This window comes from Mustelus asterias, chromosome 3, assembly GCF_964213995.1.
Source record: "Mustelus asterias chromosome 3, sMusAst1.hap1.1, whole genome shotgun sequence".
Taxonomy (NCBI): Eukaryota; Metazoa; Chordata; class Chondrichthyes; order Carcharhiniformes; family Triakidae; genus Mustelus; species Mustelus asterias.
In genome coordinates this window covers 6251382-6274500 of record NC_135803.1, presented here as the reverse complement: position 1 = coordinate 6274500, position 23119 = coordinate 6251382, and the positions used below count along the sequence as shown (strand labels likewise).

The 23119-nt window shown below is 46.8% G+C and overlaps 1 protein-coding gene across 3 annotated transcripts in view; it reads left to right on the top strand.

The window, feature by feature from the left end:
* The window catches only part of pcyt1aa (phosphate cytidylyltransferase 1A, choline a), a 44176-nt gene that overhangs the window by 5037 nt on the left and 16020 nt on the right, over nt 1-23119 (top strand). For 2 of the 3 annotated variants that reach the window (XM_078204475.1, XM_078204469.1), the window contains exons 2-5: nt 8933-9055; nt 17280-17379; nt 19594-19710; nt 22244-22395. In XM_078204475.1, coding sequence (XP_078060601.1) covers nt 8945-9055; nt 17280-17379; nt 19594-19710; nt 22244-22395 — 480 coding nt within the window. In that variant the 5' untranslated portion in view covers nt 8933-8944. Of the gene's footprint in view, nt 1-130; nt 214-8932; nt 9056-17279; nt 17380-19593; nt 19711-22243; nt 22396-23119 lie in introns of those variants that run through there. The other variant, XM_078204479.1, reaches the window with a different exon arrangement.

Here is a 23119-nt window from a genome sequence, read left to right as displayed (position 1 = left end):
GGGAATGCCAGCAGGAGGAAAAAGATAAAGCTCAAGTTGATGGTGCACAGTAAAATTCTGCAGATTCTTCAGATGCTACACAGTACAAGTGGGAGTGGTGGAGTTTTCCTTCCAGAATATAGCATCCCAAGATTGTTATAAGGAAACTTTCAGAGTGGCTGACTACCACGGCTGGAGAGAAAGAAAGATGATCTGAATCGAGGAGATGATGAGGTGAGGCAGAGTTTCAGTTGTCAACGCCCACAGCGTGAAGGGTGAAACGAGGATTGAGGGAGCCAGGGTGTCTCTGGAGATGATGCAGTCGTTATTTGTGCAAGGCAGGGTCTTTAAGAATTCCCAAGGAGCGACAGAAGGAGGATCAGGGGGTATTTGTCACATTGATAACAGGGTGAATTGGCAGTCACTGTTATGGTGGGGAGGGGGCAAAGTTTCACAAACAGCCGTGAGATACACCGTGTAAAGCTGCTTCATCGGGGCGGCACAGTGGTTAGCACTGCTAGCTCACAGTACCAAGGACCCAGGTTCGATTCCCGGCTTGGGTCACTGTCTGTGCGGAGTCTGCATGTTCTCCCCGTGTCTGCGTGGGTTTCCTCCGGGTGCTCCGGTTTCCTCCCACAGTCTGAAAGATGTGCTGGTTAGGGTGCATTGGCCGTGCTAAATTCTCCTTCAGTGTAACCCGAACAGGCGCCTGAGTGTGGCGACTCGGGGATTTTCACAGTAACTTCATTGCAGTGTTAATGTAAACCTACTTGTGACACTAATAAATAAGCTTTAAACTTTAAATAAATAATGTTGTCTCACTTTGCCAGAATCCGATGCCAATCCGGTGCTAATGTCACTTTGTTGGGAGTTTTAATAATTTGGGAAATTGTCAGAAGGAGAATAGAGTCAGTGACTGGGAGCTTCCTGCTGTTCCACCCTTAGAAACCCACCCTTCAGATCTATACCGGGGTGTCAGTCACCGGTGCAGAACCGAGGGAATACTGCTCTGTTGCATGTGCCACCCTTTGGGTGAGACATTAAACTGATGCCCCACCTGCCCCCACGGGTGGATGTAAAAGATTCTGAGCACAATTTTGAATTTCTTTCCGACATCCTGGCCAATAGTTATTCTAGCATCAGTAGAACAGATGGTCTGTTTATCTCCTACGTGGGAGCTTGCTGTGTATAGATAGAATGCCTACAGTGCAGAAGGAGGCCATTCAGCCCATCGCGTCTGCACCGACCAAAATCCCACCCAGGCCCTATTCCCGTAACCCCACATATTTACCCTGACACTAGGGCCAATTTATCATGGTCAATCAATCTAACCTGCACATCTTTGGACTGTGGGAGGAAACCGGAGCACTCGGCGGAAACCCTCGCAGACACGGAGAACGTACAAACTCCACACAGACAGTGACTCAAGCCAGGAATTGAATCCAGGTCCCTGGCGCTGCGAAGCAGCAGTGCTATCCACCGTGCCACCCCTACTGGTTGCCACATTTCCTACACTTCAATTAAAACTAGAGAAAAGTGCACATTGGTTCCTCTTTTCTGCATTGCAACAGTGATGATATTTCACAAGATGTCCTTCATTTGGAAAGGGCAAACAAAGCTCGGCAATGGACATAAACAAGAGGACATTGAGAGGGGTGGGGAAAGTGAGAAATCTTGGACTGCATGTCCTCAGGTCCCTGAAGGTGACAGGACTAATAGGCAAGACTAATATGCTAAGAGTATACTTTTAGAATCCCGAACAGTCAAGAAAGTATCTGACATAAGAACTAGGAGCAGGAGTAGGCCATCTGGTCCCTCGAGCCTGCTCCGCCATTCAATAAGATCATGGCTGATCTTTTCGTGGACTCAGCTCCACTTACCGCCCGCTCACCATAACCCTCAAATCCTTTACTGTTCAAAAATTTATCTATCCTTGCCTTAAAAACGTTCAACGAGGTAGCCTCAACTGCTTCACTGGACAGGGAATTCCACAGATTCACAACCCTTTGTGTGAAGAAGTTCCCCCTCAACTCAGTCCTAAATCTGCTTCCCCTTATTTTGAGGCCATGCCCCCTCGTTCTAGTTTCACCTGCCATTGGAAACAACTTCCCTGCTTCTATCTTATCTATTCCCTTCATAATCTTATATGTTTCTATAAGATCTCCCCTCATTCTTCTGAATACCAATGAGTATAGCCTCAGTCTACTCAGTCTCTCCTCATAAGCCAGCCCTCTCAACTCCAGAATCAACCTAGTGAATCTCCTCTGCACCCCTCCAGTGCCAGTATATCCTTTCTCAAGTAAGGAGACCCAAAACTACACAGTACTCTAGGTGTGGCCTCACCAGCACCTTATACAGCTGCAACATAACCTCGCTGCTTTTAAACTCCATCCCTCTAACAATGAAGGACAAAATTCCATTTGCCTTCTTAATTACCTGCTGCACCTGCAAACCAACTCCTTGTGATTCTTGCACAAGGACACCCAGGTCCCTCTGCACAGCAGCATGCTGCAATTTTTTACCATTTAAATAACAGTCCATTTTGCTGTTATTCCTACCAAAATGGATGACCTCACATTTACCAACATTGTACTCCATCCGCCAGACCCTCGCCCACTCACTTAGACTATCTATATCCCTTTGCAGACTTTCAGCATCCTCTGCAGACTTTGCTCTGCCACTCATCGTTAGGTCATCTGCGAATTTTGACACACTACACTTGGTCCCCAACTCCAAATCATCTATGTAAATCGTAAACAGTTGGGGTCCCAACACTGATCCCTGAGGCACACCACTAGGCACTGATCGCCAACCAGAAAAACACCCATTTACCCCCACTCTTTGCTTTCTGATGGTCTGATCATTTATCAGAGCTCTGACGAAGGATCATCTAGACTTGAAACGTTGGCTCTATTCTCTCTCCCCATAGATGCTGTCAGACCCCTGAGATTTTCCAACATTTTCTGTTGTTGATGTAATGCTGGAACCGTGCAAAACGCTGGTCAGGCCACAGCTGGAGTTTTGTGTCCAGTTCTGGTCACCACATTACAGGAAAGGACATAATTGCTCTGGAGTGAGGAGATTTGCAAGAATGTTGCTGGGGCTTGAGGATTGCAGCAATGAGATTGAATAGGTTAGGCTGCTTTCCCTGGAACGGAGGAAGCTGAAGGTGACTTATTCGAAGTGTACAAAATGATGCTGTGGCCAGTGCAAATCCTTTCCATTCGCTCGCTCTCACACAACAGGACGTTCCTGTTATTACAACATCGGTACTCATGTGTACAAACTATTAACTGCAAAGTTTTGTTAGAGCAATCTGGGTGTGAGACTGTTTGCACTGGGTGTGACGCGTCACACTGAGAATGTGAGCTTGTTGAATACCGATGCTGCCCACAGCCCCAGACACTGAATTCTTTCCATTGTTTAATCTTGTCAAATGATCTTTTGTGTGGGAGCATTTTCTGAAATGTTCATTCCAGTTATTGACTCTTTAACACGAGGAGCAAAGCCAGGGTAATCGTACTGCTCAGAGTATACTTTAGAATCCCTAACAGTCAGAGGGAGATGGAAGAGCTTATATGAAGACAGATTGTTGAGAAATGCAGAAACATTTCAGCTACCTAACAGTAACTGGTTCCGTTTGGTGAAGGAGCAGAATTATTAAAATGCTTTCAGGCTAGTCTTTGTAGCAAGTGCGCAGCAAACCCAACAAGATGTTGGTTCTGAGAAACACGGAATTGTTACGTGCAGGACACCATTCCGTCCACCGTTTCTGCACTGGCTTTCCAAATGAGTAAGAAGTCTCACAACACCAGGTTAAAGTCCAATAGGTTTATTTTGAATCACGAGTTTTCGGAGCGCTGCTCCTTCATCAGGTGAGTGGAGATGAAGGGGCAGCGCTCCGAAAGCTCGTGATTCCAAATAAACCTGTTGGACTTTAACCTGGTGTTGTGAGACTTCTTACTGTGCCCCACCCCAGTCCTACGCCCGCATCTCCACATCATGGTTTCCGAATTCGTACTTTAATTAGTGCCATTCTCACACCTTGTCCCCATGTCGATTCTTCTTTCAGCCTAATTCCTATTCGAATGCCTGGATTGAACCTGCCTCTACCCCATTGCCAGACAAATTAAAATTTGAGACCGTATGAATCGTCATTGAGAAAGGCATGGATTAATCGAGGAAAGCCATCTGGCTCTGTTCTGGGGAGGGTCTGTTTAAATTGAATTTTTTGAGGAGGTTAGAAAGAGGGTCAATATGGGGTAGCCGGTTTGATGTTGTCCACATGGATTTTAGCAAAGCTTTTGACTGGATTGCATTCAACAGACTGGTCAGAAAATTAAAAGCTCATGAGATCCAAGGGAAAGTGGCAAATGAGTTTATCAGTGGGCCCCGAGGCAGGAAGCAAAGTGTTGTGATCGATGAATATTTTGGAGACTGGAAGGCCGTATTAGACCCTTGCTGTTTGGGTGTGTATCAATCAAAGATTTAGACTTGTGAAGGAGCATGCTGAAGAAGTTTGCAGATGGTGCAAAAATTTACCATATGGTTAATAGTGAGGAAGAAAGCTGGAGACTGCAGGAAGATATCAATAAACAAAAAAGTAGCAAATGAAATTCAGTCTGGAGAGGAGGTAATGCATTTATCCATTTTATTTATTAGTGTCACAAGTAGGCTTATATTAACACTGCAATGAAGTTACTGTGAAAATCCCCTAGAAGTGCATTTGGGAGGACAGACAAGATGTCAGGGAATGCATGATCAATGGTAGGATGCTGAAAAGTGTAGAGAAACAGAAGGATCATTCTATAGAGCCCTGAAGGTGTCAGGATAGGTAGATAAGGTGGTGAAGAAGGCAGACAGGATTCTTCCCTTTATTAGTCGAGGCACAGAATGGAAGAGCAGCAGGTTATGCTAGAACTATATAAAACACTAGTTAGATCACAGCGAGAGAACATGTACAATTCTAGTCACCACATTACAGGAAGGTTGCGATCACACTGCAGAGGGTACACAGGATTTACAAAGATGTTGCCAGGAATAAAGAATTTTAGCTGTGATGAAAGATTGGATGGGCCGGTTTTACTTTCTTTGGAACAGAGGAGGCCGAGGGAAGATTTAATTGAAGTGTACAAAATTATCAGGGGCCTAGATTGGGTGCATAGTAAGGACCTATTTCCGTTAACAGATTTCAACAAGCAGAGGTATAGATTCAAAGTAATTAGCAGAATGATTAGTGGAGAGTTGAGAAATGTTTTTTCACCTGGAGGGTCATGGGGGTCTGGAACTCTCTGCCTGAAAGAAGGCACAAATCTGCATTCCATTAAAAAAATACTTGGTCTATATGTGCTTGAGGGGTCTTAACCCACAGGGCGATGGCTCAAGAGTTGGAAGGTGGAATTAGACTAGATAGCTTTTTTCCAGTTGGCCTCTTTATGAGCGATAAATCTTTGTGCCATATGTTTAACATCATGGACTGAGTGAGAGCCTTGGCCCAATGCATTGTGCAGTCTGAGTCAGGGGTCACGGGCTCAATATCTACTCCAGAGACTTGAGCCAATGATCTGGGCCAACACTCCTAGTGGCAGTACTGAGGGAGTCGCGCACTGTTGGAAGTGGTGATTTTGGGATGAGGCATTAAACAGAGGACTGGCTGCACACTTAAATGGAAGTGACAGATCCTGAAACCCTATTTCAAAGCAGAACAGGGGACCACTCCTTGGTGCCTTGCCCAATATTTAAACCTCAACGTCAGTAAGTCTGTAAAAAGATTATCTGCTCATTATTGGATTACTAACTGTGCGATCTTGCAGCGCACAAATTGGCTATTGCATTTCTTAAATTACCACACTTCAAGTCCTTCATTGACTGTGAAGCACTTTGGGATATCCTGAGGTTGTGAAAGTTGCCCTTTGTAGGCCTTTGCCCTGTTCTCTTTGATGTTCTGTGCCATTGCCCTATGACTCAACAACCTCTGCCTGTATCTCGACGTGTTTTTCATCCATTGCGTCGCTTGCTCAACTGCTGAGTTCTTAAGTTGCTTTGTTTACCAAAGGTGAACCGTTGCCAGGTTTGGTATGGTACCAGTTTGGTAATTATATCAGTTTGAACAATGTAATCTCGGACCGTGCCTTTAACAACGCCAACTTGCATTTATATAGCACCTTTAGCATGATAAAACACCCGCCAGTATTTGCGGTGTGGGCAATAATGGCATTTATTGTCCCGTTCCAAATTGCTTTGAAGCTTGATATAACAGGCAGCACAGTGGTTAGCATTTCTGTCTCACAGCGCCACAGACCCAGGTTCAATTCCGGCCTCAGGTAACTGTCTATGTGGAGTCTGCACGTTCTCCCCTGTGTCTGCGTGGGTTTCCTCCGGGTGCTCCGGTTTCCTCCCACAGTCCCAAGACATGCGGGTTAGGTGGATTGGCCATGCTAAATTGCCCATTATTGTCCCAAGATGTGTAGTTTAGGGGGATTAGAAGAGTAAATACGTCGGGTTACAGGGATAGGGGCTGAGTGAGATTGTTACTAGTGCAGGCTCGATGGGCCAAATGGCCTCCTGCACTGTAGGGATTCTATAACTGAGGGACCACTCTGATGGTAGTTAAGTTTTGACTCTGCTGGTTTTAGTCAGGAGTTATAACAGACTCTGACCTGGTGAGGAAGGCAGGTATCTTTCCCTAAAGAACATTAGTGAACTGCTTGGCTTTTTAACACAACCCAACAGCTCCATTGTCACTTATTGATTTTCTTTTCCCTCGGTGAAGTCAAATTCTCCAAATACCATGGGTTACTAGTCCAGTAACATAATCCTGACGTTCCTGTAACCTGTCAAAGGCAGCAAGAACTCAGCTGGGACTCTGTATCCCAGTCATTCCACCATTATTTTCGTACTTTGATGCTTTGGAGAGACACTTATAACTGTGCATGTCTGATTTTCCTGAGGGAGTTGCAACTTTGTAATGATGAATTATAGTGCAAAAAAAGTCTTACAGAAAGTGAGTTACATCGTCAGTTGTCGAATGGCTGGAATTAAACATGATGTGGAGATGCCGGCGTTGGACTGGGGTAAGCACAGTAAGAAGTCTCACAACACCAGGTTAAAGTCCAACAGGTTTATTTGGTAGCAAATACCATAAGCTTTCGGAGCACTGCTCCTTCGTCACTGCTCCTTCGTCCATCTGACGAAGGAGCAGTGCTCCGAAAGCTTATGGTATTTGCTACCAAATAAACCTGTTGGACTTTAACCTGGTGTTGTGAGACTTCTTACTGGAATTAAACAGCCACTACTCTCAATTCACCACCATCAGGTTTACCAGGATGTTGCCTGGTATGGAGGGCATTAACTATGAGGAGAGATTGAATAAACTGGGATTGTTTTTCTTGGAAAGAACAGAGACTGAGAGGCGATCTGATAGAAGTTTATAAAATTATGAGGGGTGTGGATAGGGTGAAGAGTTGGAAGCTTTTTCCCAGGGCAGAAATGACAATTACAAGGGAGCACAAGTTCAAGTTAAGGGGGGAAAGGTTCAGTAGAGATGTGCAGGGGAAGTTTTTTACACAGAGGGTGGTGGGGGCCTGGAATGCACAGCCAAGTGAGGTGGTTGAGGCAGTTACGTTAGCGACATTTAAACACGGTATGGCACGGTAGCACAGTGGTTAGCACTGCTGCTTCACAGCTCCAGGGACCTGGGTTCAATTCCCAGCTTGGGTCACTGTCTGTGTGGAGTTTGCACATTCTCCCCGTGTCTGCATGGGTTTCCTCCGGGTGCTCCGGTTTCCTCCCACAGTCCAAAGATGTGCGGGTTAGGTTGATTGGCCATGCTAAAATTGCCCCTTAGTGTCCTGGGATGCGTAGATTAGAGGGATTAGCGGGTAACATATGTAGGGATATGGGGGTAGGGCATGGGTGGGATTGTGGTCGGTGCAGACTTGATGGGCCGAGTGGCCTCTTTCTGTACTGTAGGGTTTCTATGATTCTATGAACAGGTGGAAAATAGAGGTGGTTGGTCGAGTTAGAACAATGTGATCGGCACAGGTTTGGAGGGCCGAAGGGCCTGTTCCTGTGCTGCGCTGTTCTTTGTGTCTTCACCAAGGCATATTTGAGATAGATATGATGGAAAATTTTCACAATTGGTGCCAGGTGGTGAAATACCAGCCATTTCACTGCCCTCGGAAATCTGGGTCTTTGACCGTATCCCACTTTTTAGTTAAAAACGGGTAATGGATTTCTCCTCATGTTTTGTCTTATTCACTTATGGGATGCGAGTGTCATTGGCCAGGCCAGCATTTACTGCCCATCACTCGTGGCCCATCATTGGACCGCACATTGCAGTGTCAATTCCTGGTTCATGCTGAGTTTGTGAAACTCCTGTCAAAACCCAGGGAAGGGGCAGAATTTGGCCGTGTCTCTTAGCTGTGATTGGACCTGGTTGTTGACCAGTGACCGGTGCCAAAAAATGTGTGCACGTGTGCGAGGCGCGTGGCCCGTGTGTGCGAGGCGCGTGGCCCGTGTGTGCGAGGCGCGTGGCCCGTGTGTGCGAGGCGCGTGGCCCGTGTGTGCGAGGCGCGTGGCCCGTGTGTGCGAGGCGCGTGGCCCGTGTGTGCGAGGCGCGTGGCCCGTGTGTGCGAGGCGCGTGGCCCGTGTGTGCGAGGCGCGTGGCCCGTGTGTGCGAGGCGCGTGGCCCGTGTGTGCGAGGCGCGTGGCCCGTGTGTGCGAGGCGCGTGGCCCGTGTGTGCGAGGCGCGTGGCCCGTGTGTGCGAGCAGGTGTTGTTTGTGTACAGGTTGTTTTGAGTGAAGGTTTCAGGCTTTGGGCTGTACTGGGGACACCATTCAATCTTTGTAACGACCTTATTTTAAAATAAATTCACCATCCAGCTTTATGTCGATCAGATTTCCATCACCTGAGCTCTGTTTGTTCATTTTCCGTTCTCTTTAATGGCCGCAGGTACCCGATGAGATGGAGACACATGTTGCCAAATCAAACTCCAGAAAGAGACGGAAGGAAGGACTAGGACCCAATGGCACCACTGACGATGAAGACGCCAGCCCAATGAAAATCGCACGACCCGTAAGTCTGGTATAAGTCGCCCACTGAAGCTCATGCAGCTTATGAGACCTTGCTGTCTAATAGAATCAATGATAAAGGATGCCAGTGTTGACTTTAGCAAGTGTCTAGTAAGACCATAAGACATAGGAGCAGAATTAGGCCACTCGGCCCATCGAGTCTGCTCCACCATTCAATCATGGCTGATATTTTTCTCATCCCCATTCTCCTGCCTTTTCCCCATAACCCCTGATCCCCTTATTAATCAAGAACCCATCTATCTCTGTCTTAAAGACACTCAATGACCCGGCCTCCACAGCCTTCCGCGGCAAAGAGTTCCACAGATTCACCACCCTCTGGCTGAAGAAATTCCTCCTCATCTCTGTTTCAAAGGATCGTCCCTTTAGCCTGAGGTTGTGCCCTCTGGTTCTAGTTTTTCCTACTAGTGGAAAATTCTCTCCACGTCCTCGCAGTACCCTGTAAGTTTCAATAAGATTCCACCACCACCACCACCACACACACACACACACACACACACACACACACACACCCCCCGCCCCCAGACCCAGAATCCTCATGTGACAAGCTCTTCGTTCCAGGAATCATTCTTGTGAACCTCCTCTGGACCCTTTCCAAGGGCAGCACATCCTTCCTTAGATATGGGGCCCAAAACTGCTCAAGCACTGGGGTACCTACCTGGCAGCTGTTTAAAAATTAGGTGAATTGGCCATGCTAAATTCTCCCTCCGTGTACCAGAAGAGGCGCAGGAGTGTGGCGACTGGGGGATTTTCACAGTATCTTTTTGCAGTGTTAATGTAAGCTTATCTGTGACTAATAAATAAACTTTAAACAAAATTAAAAAAAAATAGGGGTTATCCTTACAGGACAGAGATCAGGAGAATTATTTTCTCTCTTAGGCTTGTGTGACTTTGGAACACTCTGTCCCAGAAGGCAGTGGGGGTCGGGGGGTCACTGAATATTTTTAATATCCCATAAAGATAGAAGCAGATTGATCTCCTTGCCCAACAAGCTTCTTGAGGTTATTTGGTGCAGATGGAAATGTGGAACTCAACACAAACAGATCGGCCATGATCTTATTGGATGGGGCTGAATGGCCCACTTCTGCTCCTGTTCCACTTGTTTGTAAAATATAGAAGGATTACGCCTCATTTATCGCAAAGAACTTTACAACCGTTTGACTCAACCTGTCCTTGCTGGTGCTTATGCTCCCCACAAGCTCACATCTCACCCATCAACATCTTCTCTATTTCTTTCTCCCTCCTGTATTTACCTAGCTTCCCCTTAAAGACATCGATGCCATTCGCCACACCTGCACCCTGTAGCGAGTTCCACATTCCCACCAGCCTCTGGGTAAAGAAGTTTCTTCTGGATTCCCTAAGGGATTTCTGAATGACCATCATGGCCTCTGGTTTTGGGGTCTCACCCTATCAAAGCCTTTCTCAATTTTAGAAACCTCCATTCGACCATCCCAACATCCTCTCTCCATAGAAAAGAGTCCCAACCTGTTCAATTTGCCCCGTGAGTTATAACCTCTCTGTTCTGGGATCATCTTTGTAAATCTTTACAGGCCTTCCCCATGTCTTTCTATCGTTTTAAAATATGGAAGGAAACAACAATTGTGAACAGTAACTCCAAGTGTCGTCTAATCAAAACCAAAAGAGTTTTGTCAACCCTTTGACCAAGGGTCATCTGGACTCGAAACGTCAGCTCTTTTCTCTCCATACAGATGCTGCCAGACCTGCTGAGATTTTCCAACATTTTCTCTTTTGGTTTCAGATTCCAGCATCCGCAGTAATTTGCTTTTATCCAATGGTCTAATCAAACTTTGATACCAGTTGAATGTAACTCCTCTACTTTTTGGTTCTCTCTCTGTAGGAATGAACTCCAGTGTTGTATTTGCATTTTATAGCCTGGTTAATATCGCTGCTTTTAGTGCTTTGTACCCTGAGAACCCAGTACTCCTGGACCATATTGGGAGTGTATTATTCAGGTAGTGTGCCCTCCTTATCTTTCCTGCCAGAATGTAATTAATTTGGGAACTACATGCACATTCTGAAAGTTTATTTCATTTCTCCTCATTGTTAACTGCGTTTCTCAATTCGGTGGTGACTGCAAATTTCTCCCAAAAATGCTGAATTGGCGAGAAAACTGGTCTAGATCACGAGTGTTTGTTCAGTGGGAGTTCATACCCGAATCTCCCCACAATGCAATGCAGAGGTCGCAATTGGGAATATTGTTTAAACGCGGGGGCGGGGGTGCTCTGGAACTCTGAGCATGTGCAGTGGCCCCGATCTGTCCGTCTCCCTATTTGCTGGTCAGCCCAGGACCCCGCAGTGCTGCCCCTCCCGACTCCACTACAGTGTGATCGCGGCTCCTACGACAATTCCTGGGCCAGCCCTGATTTCTCCCCCCTCCGAACCAGAACGCCCCGATCACCAGGCACAGCCCCCCCCGCAACCCCCACCCAGCCCGCCCCGATCGCTGGCCTCCCTCCAGTCCACACCAATCCCCATGCAGAGTGGCAGCGGGACCCTCCCATTCCCATTGATCGTCCCCTGGGCCCCGCCCTTAGCACTGCCCCATGCTCGGTGGGCAGTACCAAGGTGCCCCCTGGGCATGGGCACTTTGCCCCTTGGGCAGTGCCAGGGGGCACAGGCTAGCACTGCCAGGGTGTCCATGACCCTGGCGGGGGCCCTGATTGCCCCCCCCCCCCCCCTCCATTCCGGCAGAGTCTCCTGCTAGTTCCCCAAACGTGGGAAGCTACTCTAAACCCCGCGGAGTGAAATACTCCTGGCGGGGTGGGAGATGCTATCGGGCCTGGCAATTTCTGTGCCGGGCCCGATAATCACATTTAAAATAGATTAAAAGTACATTTAAAACAGATTAAAATCACTTATTTTTCTTTTCACCGGTTTCCAACACGGTCCCGACTGCGCCTGTTCTCTGGCTCTGGGAGACGCGCGTGCATCGGGAACGCATGAGTGAATCCCACAAAATGGCCGACACGCGCATCTCCCGACCTGACCCGCCAGAAAACCTGCGGGTCGCGATGGGAGAATCGCCCCCTGTATTTCTGATTTCTGAGTTTAAATCGTTCACTTCATTGGTGAATCTTGACATCTTGATTAGCTGCCATTGACCCCTGCACACTCCCCCCTCTCCCTTGCTCAGAATGTGTTTTGGCAAGTTGCTTCTGGTGCTGCAATAGTGTTGGCGTCTAATGTCAGGCCTGCTGCCATTGAGGATCTGGACCTTGGCCTGCCCTTTGAGATCTCGAGTGTGATCTGTGGCATTGCTGGCCCGCAATGATGGAAACCCAGCATCAGCAAAGCTGCAGGAATTGTAGAATCCCTATTGCAGCTCAACTGGGCACAGGTGTGCTGTGTGTCTGCAGAAACAACCCATAGGTCGTGGGTTCAAATCCCACCATGGCAAGAGTTTGTTTGAAAAAGAGAGAACATCTATGCGGCACCTATTACAACCCTAAAGCGGTTTACAGCATTTGATGTGTTGTCACTGCTGTAATGTAGGAAACGCGTTAGCCAATTGGGACACAGCAGGATCCCAAAGCCAGCAGTCGGCTAATCTGTTTTAATGATGGCTGAGGGATAAAGTTCAGCCAGAGATATTGTGGAGAAATCCCCTGCTCTTTGAAATAGTTCTGTGGGATCTTTTACCTCTATCTGAGGGGGCAGGTGAGGCCTCAGTTTCATGTCACTACAGAATGGCATCTCTGACACCGTGGCACTCTCAGCAGAGCGCCCGTTTAAGTTTCCTGTACTAGTCTCGGAGTGGGACTTGAAGCCATGACTCAGTGATTCGACCGCAAGAATGCCATGGCTGGCGCTGAGCGTCAATGGATTGATGCTCCAGTGCCTTCAGGAGAGGAGAGAACAAGTGGTGCCTTCACTAAGCGTAGAAGTGGCTGACTTCTTGTGAGACCCTGTGATAAGAAAGCTATTCTTGATAATGCAACCAGCCAGAAAACACATCTCTAATTGTTCTTACATTATGTATTGACGTTAGGTTCAAGGCTGGAGTTTCAGTGGCAATTGTACAAAACGAAATGTTCCCAATTTGTTTGGGATTATGGAACATCCTGACACTGACACAGACCTTTTAGCCCATCTAGTTATTGTGGGTTTGCTTTTACATGAGCCCTCTCTGCCCCTCATCAATGTTTGCATTCATTCATGGAATGTAAGTGTTGCCGGAAAAACCAGCAATTATTATTTATCCCTGAGAAGGTAGTGGTGAGCTGCCACCTTGAGCCACTGCAATCCATGTGGTTCATACACCTTCAGTGCTGTTGGGAAGGGAATTCCAGTATTATGACCCAGAAATGATGAAGGAACGGAGTTGTAGTTCCAAATCAGAGTGTTCTCCGTGATTCGGAGGAGAGCATGGAAGCGGCAGTGTTCCCATGTGTCTATTGCTCTTGTCTTTCTACATGGTAGAGGTCAGAAAGTTTGAGTAGTGTCACCTCTGGGTCAGTGGACCATGGGTTCAAGCCATCTTCCAGAGACATAAGCATGAAATCCAAGCTGATGCTGTCCTGAGTGAGTGCCGCAGCTTCAGCGACGCAGCCTGTCAGATGAGATGTTAAAACTGACGCCCCATCTGTCCCCTCAGACGGAGGTGAAAGATGCCATGGCATTACTTTGAAGAAGATGATGTCCCCAATGCCCTGGCCAAAATCTATCCCTTGACCAACATCACCAAAAGCAGATGATTAGATTGCTGTTTGTGGGATCTCGATGTATCCAAATTGACGGCTGTGTTTCCCCCATTACAGCAAGAGGCTGCACTTCACTTGGTGTGTTGTCCAATGGATCTTGTAGATGCTGCCATTGTGTGTCAGTGTTGGAAGGAGTGTGAGTGGGGATGGATGGCGTGCTGACCAAGTGGCTGCTTTGGCCTGGATGGTGTCCAGTTTCTTTAGTGTTGTTGGAGCTGCACTCACCCAAGCAAGCGGTGTATTGCATCACATTCCTGACTTCTTAATCACAAAATGGTTACAGGACAGGAGGCCATTCGGCCTGTCGTATCAGTGCTTGGTGTCTGAAGGAACAGTTCACCCAGTGCCATTCCTCCGCCTTCTCCTCGGAGTCCTGCGTGTTCTTCCTTTTCCGAAAATCTAATTCCCTGTTGAATGCCTGGATTGAATCTGCCACGACCACTAAGATGCCTTCCCGATCCTAACCACTCACTGATAGGAAAAGGCTTTTCCTTCTGTCTCCATTCTGTCTGCCTCTTGAGCCAATCACCTTAAATCTGTGTTCTATGGTTCTCAATCCTGCCACCAATAGAAACATAGATACCAATGAAAATAAGTAGAACCAGGATAGAGGTTCTGCTGAGTGAATATGAGCAGCCAGGGGTTAAATTAAAAAGCAGAACCAGGAAGGTAATAATCTCCAGATTACTACCTGAGCCACAAGCTCATTGGCACTGGGTCAATAAGATTAAAGAAGCAAATGCGTGGTTCAAAGGTTGGTGTGGGAGAAATTGGGTTCAAATTCATGGGACATTGGCACCAGTACAGGAGGGAGCTGTTGTGATAGGACACCTGCATCATGCTGGGACCAGAGTCCTGGCGAATCGCATAACTAGTAGTTAGGGTTCAGTTGCATGGGAAATTAACATAGTCTAAGTTAAAGGAGAAGGCAGTTTAGTGGTGGATTGTTACCAGAAAGTAAAAAGAAGGGACAGACCACGTGAATGTCATATTACACCAAGGAATCAAACAAGAGGAGGGAGATTTGATCATAGCACAAACTTGCAGGCTTTGTAAATTGGAATATACTCTGACTGTACCCAAGCTATCTCTGCTTTGAAGGTAGTCCTATTGTTCAGATACAGTTTCTCCTGCCGACGTTTGATTGAATTTATTTGGATCAGATCCATTCTTATCCCATTGAAGTTGGCTTTCCCCAGTTTATTACCCTTACTGTGGATTTTTCCTTGTCCTTTCCCATAGCCAACCCAAAAATACAATGATCACTGTTTCCTAAACGTTCTCCTGTCACTTGATCCGTTCAGCCCACCCCATTCCCAAGAACCAGGTCCAGCAGTGTCTATGTTTCCAATCCAACGGGGAAGGAGACAATTTTCCTGAACACACTCGAGGGGTTCTTACCCCTCGATGCCCTTTACATTACTACTTTGCCAGTCTAGGTTCAGATACTTAAAGTCATCTATTATAACTAGTCTATAATTGTTGTACCTCTCTGTAATTTCCTTTACATCTTTCCCAATAATTGGTGGTCTGTAGACTGCACCAAGCAATGTATTTGCTCATCTTTTGTTCCTTAGCTTTAACCAAATAGATTTTGCCTTTGACTGCTCCTTCTTCCAGCATTGCAATGTTCTCAATCAATTCTGCCGTGCCTCCTCCCTGTTTCCTTCTTACAAAAATAAACTCACCAGCTGCACATTTCCGTTCTGTTGACATCATCTAAATGTAGGGAAACTGAATCCTTTACTTAACCCCAATTTATTTCTTTTAAAGTATAATTTTTAATCTCCCAGCTGCTTAAACTAATGCACGAACTAACTACAGCAGTAATGCTCACCAGCCAGTCAACTCTCAGCCTTCCTGTGCTCTCCGTTTGACTTTTTCTTAACTTTATCAAACTCTGATGCACCCAGGTCCACTTCAGCTCCCTCCTCTGGGAAGTGTTAGGTTCCAAGCCTGGCTATCTAGTTATCTTCTTCCCATTGCTCCGAGTTTCTTCCAGGTCCCCGCCAGGACTTAGACTTTGTAGATTTTGGGGAGTCGGGAGCAGAGTTGCACAGCACAGAATTCCCTGACCTCTTACAACCACAGTATTCATGTGTCTGGCCCAGTTCAGTTTTTAGACAATGTTGATTTTCCCCCCCCCTGCTCCCCCAGTATGTTGATTTTGTGGGATCCTAAATAGCCTTTTAAGATCTATGGAATCTGCTTCAACAAGAGTTTCCGTGAGGGAAATCTGGATTAGTCTGGAGGGAAATCCAGACTGACCTGGATTAATCCCTTCTATGTGGAGACCATTTTCTAACCTGCCTTTGATCTCTTTGTGCGATTGAGACATTTGATCCCTCTTTTTATAATTGAATATATTCCAACTCTTGTAGTCAGATTATTGATCGATGATTGGATGCTTTCCTGATTGGTTGGACCAGCCGTGGAACAGACTACAATCTAGATGTAGGCACCGAGGAGCCATTCAGCCCATCAACCCTGTGCCTTCATTCAATTTTCAACCTCATTTACCCAACTTTGCTCTGTGTTCCTGGATACCTTTACCCATCCAGAATCTATTGCTCTGAATTGAGATCTCCAATTGACCCTCAAACCTTTAGCAGAGAAAGTTTCTGAATCATTGCCCCTTTGTGTGGAGGAGTGTTTCCTGGCATCACCCTTGAACAGCCTAGCTCTAATTTGAAGATTGTGTGCCCTTATCAAATCCTTCAATCATTTTAACTATCTCGATCAGATCACCTCTCACACACCACCCCCACCCACTGTCCCTGATTCAGTTGAAAACAAATTAAGTTTATGCAACTTCTCCTCATAACTGAACTCTTCAAATCATCCCCAGTGTCATTCTGTGCTGCGTCTCCTGGAAGGGCCAGTATATTCTTCCCGAGACACTTTGCCCAAAATTGAATGCAGTTCCCTAAACGAGGTCTGGCCAGAGATCTGTGCCTGGAGCATCATTTCCAGTTCCTCAACTTTGTATCACGGCCACCTGGAGGTAAATCCCCCCCCGAGCTGAAGATGAGGGCAAGTTGCCAGTGACTGTATTGGTTTCTTCCTGATGCGTAGCTTTAATGGCAAAAAGATGGAAAATTCATTGTGGGAAACCAAGTACAAATCTTGCCCGTGCCTGTTAGCTGTACATTTCCGATTGTACATTTCCTCAGCCTCCAGAACCACAGGTTTCTCTGCCCTCGGCAGCCTTTTGCCTCCCGTGAAGCTCCCTACCACGTGACTCTTTGATTTCTCTGCACTTGCTGTGTTGCTGGATGGAGCTGCCAGTGGTTAGGAGGTGGGAAGCAGGGTAATAGTCTTGACACGTGCCTGGGTGTGACTGTTTTGCCAGAACCGGAGCTAAGCGGAGTCGACGTTGACTCTTTCAACAATTCCCTCAGGTCCTGTTGACCAGTTGTCCAATCTTCACCCCTGCAGTGGATTCCTGCCAGTGACCCGGTTTGTCTCTCTGCGCCATTTCCATTACAGACTCTCTCGCAGCCGGCACCCTTCGCGGACGAGAATGGGGTGAAGAGCGACAAAGCGTATGAGCGTGTGACGTTGGAAGAAGCAAAAATTGGGACCCCCTGTGAGTATAGAAACCGCTGCCTTTGTCCATGGCTTCATAGAATCCATAGAATCCCTTCAGTACAGAAGGAGGCCATTCGGCCCCTCGAGTCTGTACCAACCACAATCTCACCCAGGCCCTACTCGCATCACCCCATGCATTTACCCTGCTAATCCCCCTGACACTAAGGGACAATTTAGCATAGCCAATCCACCTAACCCGCACATCTTTGAAGTGTGGGAGGAAACCCATGCAGACACGGGGAGAACGTGCAAACTCCACACAGACAGTGACCCAAGGCCAGAATTGAACCTTGGACCCTGGCGCTGTGAGGCAGCAGTGCTAACCACTGTGCCACCGTGCCGTCTGTGTCCTGCCCTCCCACCAACAAAAGCACCTTTGCAGAAGAATGAGTGGGGGAAAGGGGGAAACAATGGAACAGCTGCATTCAGTTCTGGACAAAGGAGAGATAAACTGACCCTGGAGGGGTTTGCAGTGCAGATTCACCAGATTGATACTGGAGGCTAGAAGGGTTGCATTATGAGAACAGGCTGCCTAGGTGAAATTTCTCTTCTCTTAAATAGAGAAGCTTAAGGAGTGACTTAAATTGAGCTGATTCAAGGACTCAGTCGGGTAACCATATTGTCTAGAGCGATGGGACATAAACCCTAAAATCAGAGCTTGGCTGTTCATCAATAATGTAAGGGAACACTTCTTCACACACAGTGCTGGAAATCTGGAATTCTCTCTGCCCCAGGAAAGATCTGAGTTGGGCAAGCTAGCTACGAAGGGTCTCTGGTTGCTCCGCTTTCCTCCCACAGTTCAAAGATGTGTAGGTTAGATGGATTGGCCATACTAAATTGCCCCTTAGTGTCGTCCCAAGATGTATAGGTTAGGGGGATTATCAGGGTAAATACCTGGGGTTATAGGGTTGGGGCCTGGGTGGGATGCTGTATCAGAGAGTCGGTGCAGACTCGATGGACTGAATGGCCTCTTTATGCACTGTAGGTATTCAATGATTGGGTAGCCAGCCTGTGGAGGTGCACAGAGCTGTCAGTTCTGTAGTTTAATGCCCAAATGCCCAGGAGGTCACCAGGTAAAGTAGCTTTCTTTTATCCTGGTGATGTGGGAATCACAGCATTTATCGGCAATCCCTGGGTGTGGCAGAATAGTGTTTATATCACTGGACTAATAATCTGGAGCCTTGGACTTAAAGGAGACATTAGTTCAAATCCCACCATAGCAGCTGTGGAATTTAATTTTTAGAAAATAAATCCTGCCATTAAAAGCATTAGTATCAATAATGGTGATCGTGAAACTGTGAACTTTTCTCATATACCAATCTTTACTGTCACCTTTACATGGTTAGACCTGTGAGGTGAGAATGACTGCTTTCCACATCAAGGCAGGATTTGACTGAGTATGGCATTAAGAAAGCCTAGCGAAACTGGGAATACGGCAGAAAACTCTCTGCTGGCTGGAGTCACACCTGGCACAAAGGAAGATGGTTATGGTGGTTGGAGGTCAGTCATCTCAGCTCCAGGACATCTCTGCAGGAGTCCCTCAGGGTTTTGTCCTCAGCCCAACCATCTTCAGCTGCTTCATCAATGACCTTCCTTTCAATATAAGGTCAGGAGTGGGGATGTTCGCTGATGACTGCACAATGTTCAGCACCATCTGTGGCTCCTCACATACTGAAGCAGTCCATGTCTAAAAGCGGCAAGAGCTGGACAATATCTAGGCTTGGGCTGACAAGTGGCAAGTAACAGCACTGAACAGTGATGCACTCTTGTCCTGAGAGTGATAGAGTAACACAGTGGGGCGGCACAGTGGTTAGCACTGCTGCCTCACAGCGCCAGGAGCCCGGGTTCAATTCCAGCCTCGGGTCACTGTCTGTGCGGAGTTTGCACGTTCTTCCCGTGTCTGCATGGGGTTTCCTCCAGCTGCTCCGGTTTCCTCACGCGGTCCAAAAGATGTGCTGGTTGGGTACATTGGTCATGCTAAATTCTCCCTCGCTATACACAAACAGGAGCTGGAGTGTGGTGACTAGGGGATTTTCCACAGTAACTTCATTGCAGTGTTAATGTAAGCCTTACTTGTGACACTAATAAAATAAATGACACAGCACAGAGGGAGGTGATGTGGCCCATAATGCCCATGTTGGGAATTAATGAGAAAAGACACCGCTGATGTGATGGCATGCTGTATAAGTGAAAATCTTTCTTCTCCTTTCAGTGGATCGCCCTGTTCGAGTTTATGCCGATGGGATCTTTGATCTGTTTCACTCTGGACATGCGCGGGCGTTGATGCAGGCCAAGGGCCTTTTCCCAAACACTCACCTCATAGTCGGAGGTAAGGAAGGAGTTGGAACCGTCAGTGGGAAATCTGTTTTCTATTAACACTTTTTACTGATTGGCCAATTAAATATCAACTTGATTTATTTGATCATTCAGAACATCACACAGTACGGCTGACCCTTCCGTTGCAGGTACCGGGGGAGCGCTGCACTGTTGGGAGGTGCTGTGTTTGAGAAGATGAGTTAAGATCGAGGTTTCTTAACCTTTGATCTTTGGGTGAATGTAAAAGATCCATAGGAAGAAGAGGCAAAGGATTTCCGTGTGCCGCCTTCAGCCGATGCCATCTGATGTGGAGATGCCAGCATTGGACTGGGGTGGGCACAGTAAGAAGTCTCTCAACACCAGGTTAAAGTCCAACAGGTTTATTTGGAATCACGAGCTTTCGGAGCGCTGCTCCTTCATCAGGTGACTCACCTGATTCCAAGTAAACCTGTTGGACTTTAACCTGGTGTTGTGAGACTTCTTACAATGTCATCTGAGATTGCTTGCCTTGCCATTCACTGCACCTGGGGGCTTGCTGTGCATAATTGGACCGTCACATTCGCGAAAATATCAGTGACTGCGCTTCAGAAGTACAACCCTACAATGAAATGCCTTGGAACATTTTGAGCAGGGAAAGGCACTATATAAACGCAAGTGCTTTTCTTTTCCTTTATTTCTAACTGGAGAGGTGAAGAACTCTGCTTTCAGGTAGAATCCACTGAAAGCTCGCTTGCCTTGGTTATGAGTTTCAACTTTTACCACATTGAAGCAATTTGTAAAAAAAATACTTCTCCACCATTCTTTTTAGCAGTGGCCTGGAGGGAAAGAACAGGTTGAAGTACTAACTTATGTCTTGTACGTCAGCAGTGATGGTCGAGTGGGTAACTCTTTCCCCCATCTGAGTTAAAAAGGAGGCAAGGAGTGCCAGTGATTCTCAACCCTCTGAGAGAAGAAATTCCTCCTCATCTCAGTCTTAAATTGGTTCCCCTTTATTCAGAGGCCGTGCAGAGAGTCCTTGTGTATATCTAAGGCTGAGATAGATTTTTTGATCAGTAATGGAATCAAATGTTACCGGGAAAGGGCAGGAGGTGGAGGTGAGGAATGTCGGATCAGCCATGATCCTATTGAATGGCGGAGCACGCTTAAGGGGCTCAACGGCCTTGTCCTGTTCCTATCTCTTATGGTCCTATGATGCTGCCCCTCTGCGCTAAAGAATTCTGCAGATTCACTGCCGTCCTGATCTCTGTATTAAATGGGCGATACCTTTACAGAGTTGAGGGGGAACTTCTTCTCTCAGAGAGTAGTGAATCTCTGGAATTCTCTGCCCATTGAAGTGGTGGAGGCTTCCTCGTTGAATATGTTTAAATCACGGGTAGATAGTTTTCTGATCGATAAGGGAATTAGGGGATATGGGGAGCAGGCGGGTAAGTGGAACTGATTCGCTTCAGATCAGCCATGATCTTGTTGAATGGCAGGGCAGGCTCGAAGGGCCAGATGGCCTACTCCTGCTCCTATTTCTTATGTTCTTATGTTACCTTACTCTGAGATTATTTCCTCTCGTTCTAGACTCTCCCACAAGAGGAAACATCCTCGCAGCGTCTACCCTAACCAGCCTCCTGAGAATCAGATATGTCTCAATAACATCGCCTTTCATTCTTCTAAACTCTAATGAGTACAGGCTCAACCTGTTCAATCTCTCCTAATAAAAAATCCTCCATGCCCGGGATCAATCTAGTGAACCTTCTCTGGAGGAAATTTGGCATTTAAGAACACAGTGGTTAGCACTCCTGCCTCACAGCGCCAGGGACCCGGGTTCAATTCCCAGCTTGGGTCACTGTCTATGCGGAGTCTGCACCTTCTCCCTGTGTCTGGGTGGGTTTCCTCCGGGTGCTCTGGTTTCCTCCCGCAGTCTGAAAGACGTGCTGGTTAGGGTGCATTGGCCATGCTAAATTCTCCCTCCGTGTACCCAAACAGGCGCTGGAGTGTGAAGACTGGGGGATTTTCACTGTAACTTCATTGCAGTGTTAACGTAAGCCTACTTGTGACACTAATAAATAAACTTAAAAAGAAAAAGCATTCCCCTCTCTGGCTCTCTCCAGAAAGAATACCAATAACTTTTGATCCGATTCCTACTGCCTGCTTCAGTGGTCTTGCTGATCATGTAAGGTACGAGGTGATAGCAGTGTTGCGTGGGTGAAGGGAGCTCGGGCGCCCCCATGAATTTAAAAGCTGTGCCAGAAGTAGATTTGCTCTCAATAAGGCCGCCCACCCTAGAAAGGTTAAAAGTCAGAGGTCATTCTGGACTAAAGGGATTATGGACTATGGTCTCCAGAAATCTTCTAACACGGAGTTATTTTTTCTGATTTGTTGAATTTAACACCACGATGGGACTTGAACTTGTGATTTCTGGATTTCTAGTCCAGAGTTCTTGGGCACCTTACCTGGAATAAATGACGTAGTTTTCTGGGTGAGGATCAGATGAGTTGGAATGCTTGGGTTAGGTCACAGCATTAGGCAACTGACTGAATACTTTTAACTTTTTACAGTGTGCAACGATGACCTGACCCACCAGTTCAAAGGCTTCACGGTAATGAACGAGGCTGAGCGATATGACGCAGTCAGGCATTGCCGCTACGTGGATGAGGTTGTGCGGAATGCACCCTGGTCACTGTCAGCTGAGTTCCTGGAAATGCACAGGGTAGGTTTTTTCTTCAATTAAAAGTATGAACTGCTGGCTGCTTCAGGAAGTCTCTACTGGCTTAATGCAAAATCCAGCACATCAGGATAGCTAGTTAATGCTGACCATGAGTTGTTCCACCTTGGCCAGAATGGTGGAACCAGAAGGCAAGGCAGCTACACGTGAAGACAGGTAAATGGGAAAATTGTGCTGTCTGCCAACCAGTTTTCTATCCATCTCAATGCACTGTCCTCAATCTCAGGTACTTTAATTATACATGCTAATCTCTTACGTAAGACCTTGTCGCAAGCCTTCAGAAAGTCCAAATAAACCACATCTACCGATTTCCCCCTCATCAAGTCTACTCGTTACATCCTCATCCAGTAGATTTGTCAAGCATGATTTCCCTTTTGTAAATCCATGCTGACTCTTAACAATTCTGCCACTGTTTTCCAAGGGCTCTGCTATAAAATCTTTGATAAAGCATTTTCCCCACTACCGACGTCAGGCTGATTGGTCTGTAATTCCCTGTTTTTTGCCTACCTCCCTTTTTAATTAGTGGGGTTACATTAGCTACCTCCTACTTCTGAAAAACGTGGCCTGGTAAAATATAGTTAGAAAATGAACCACGGATTGTCTGGTGGTTATTTACACCTGCTGGACCACTTTCCATCACCTGTGGTATTGGATTCCTCACTGGCACTCTCTGCAGTCACGGCTGGTCGATTCTCTTTTCTCTGGCAGA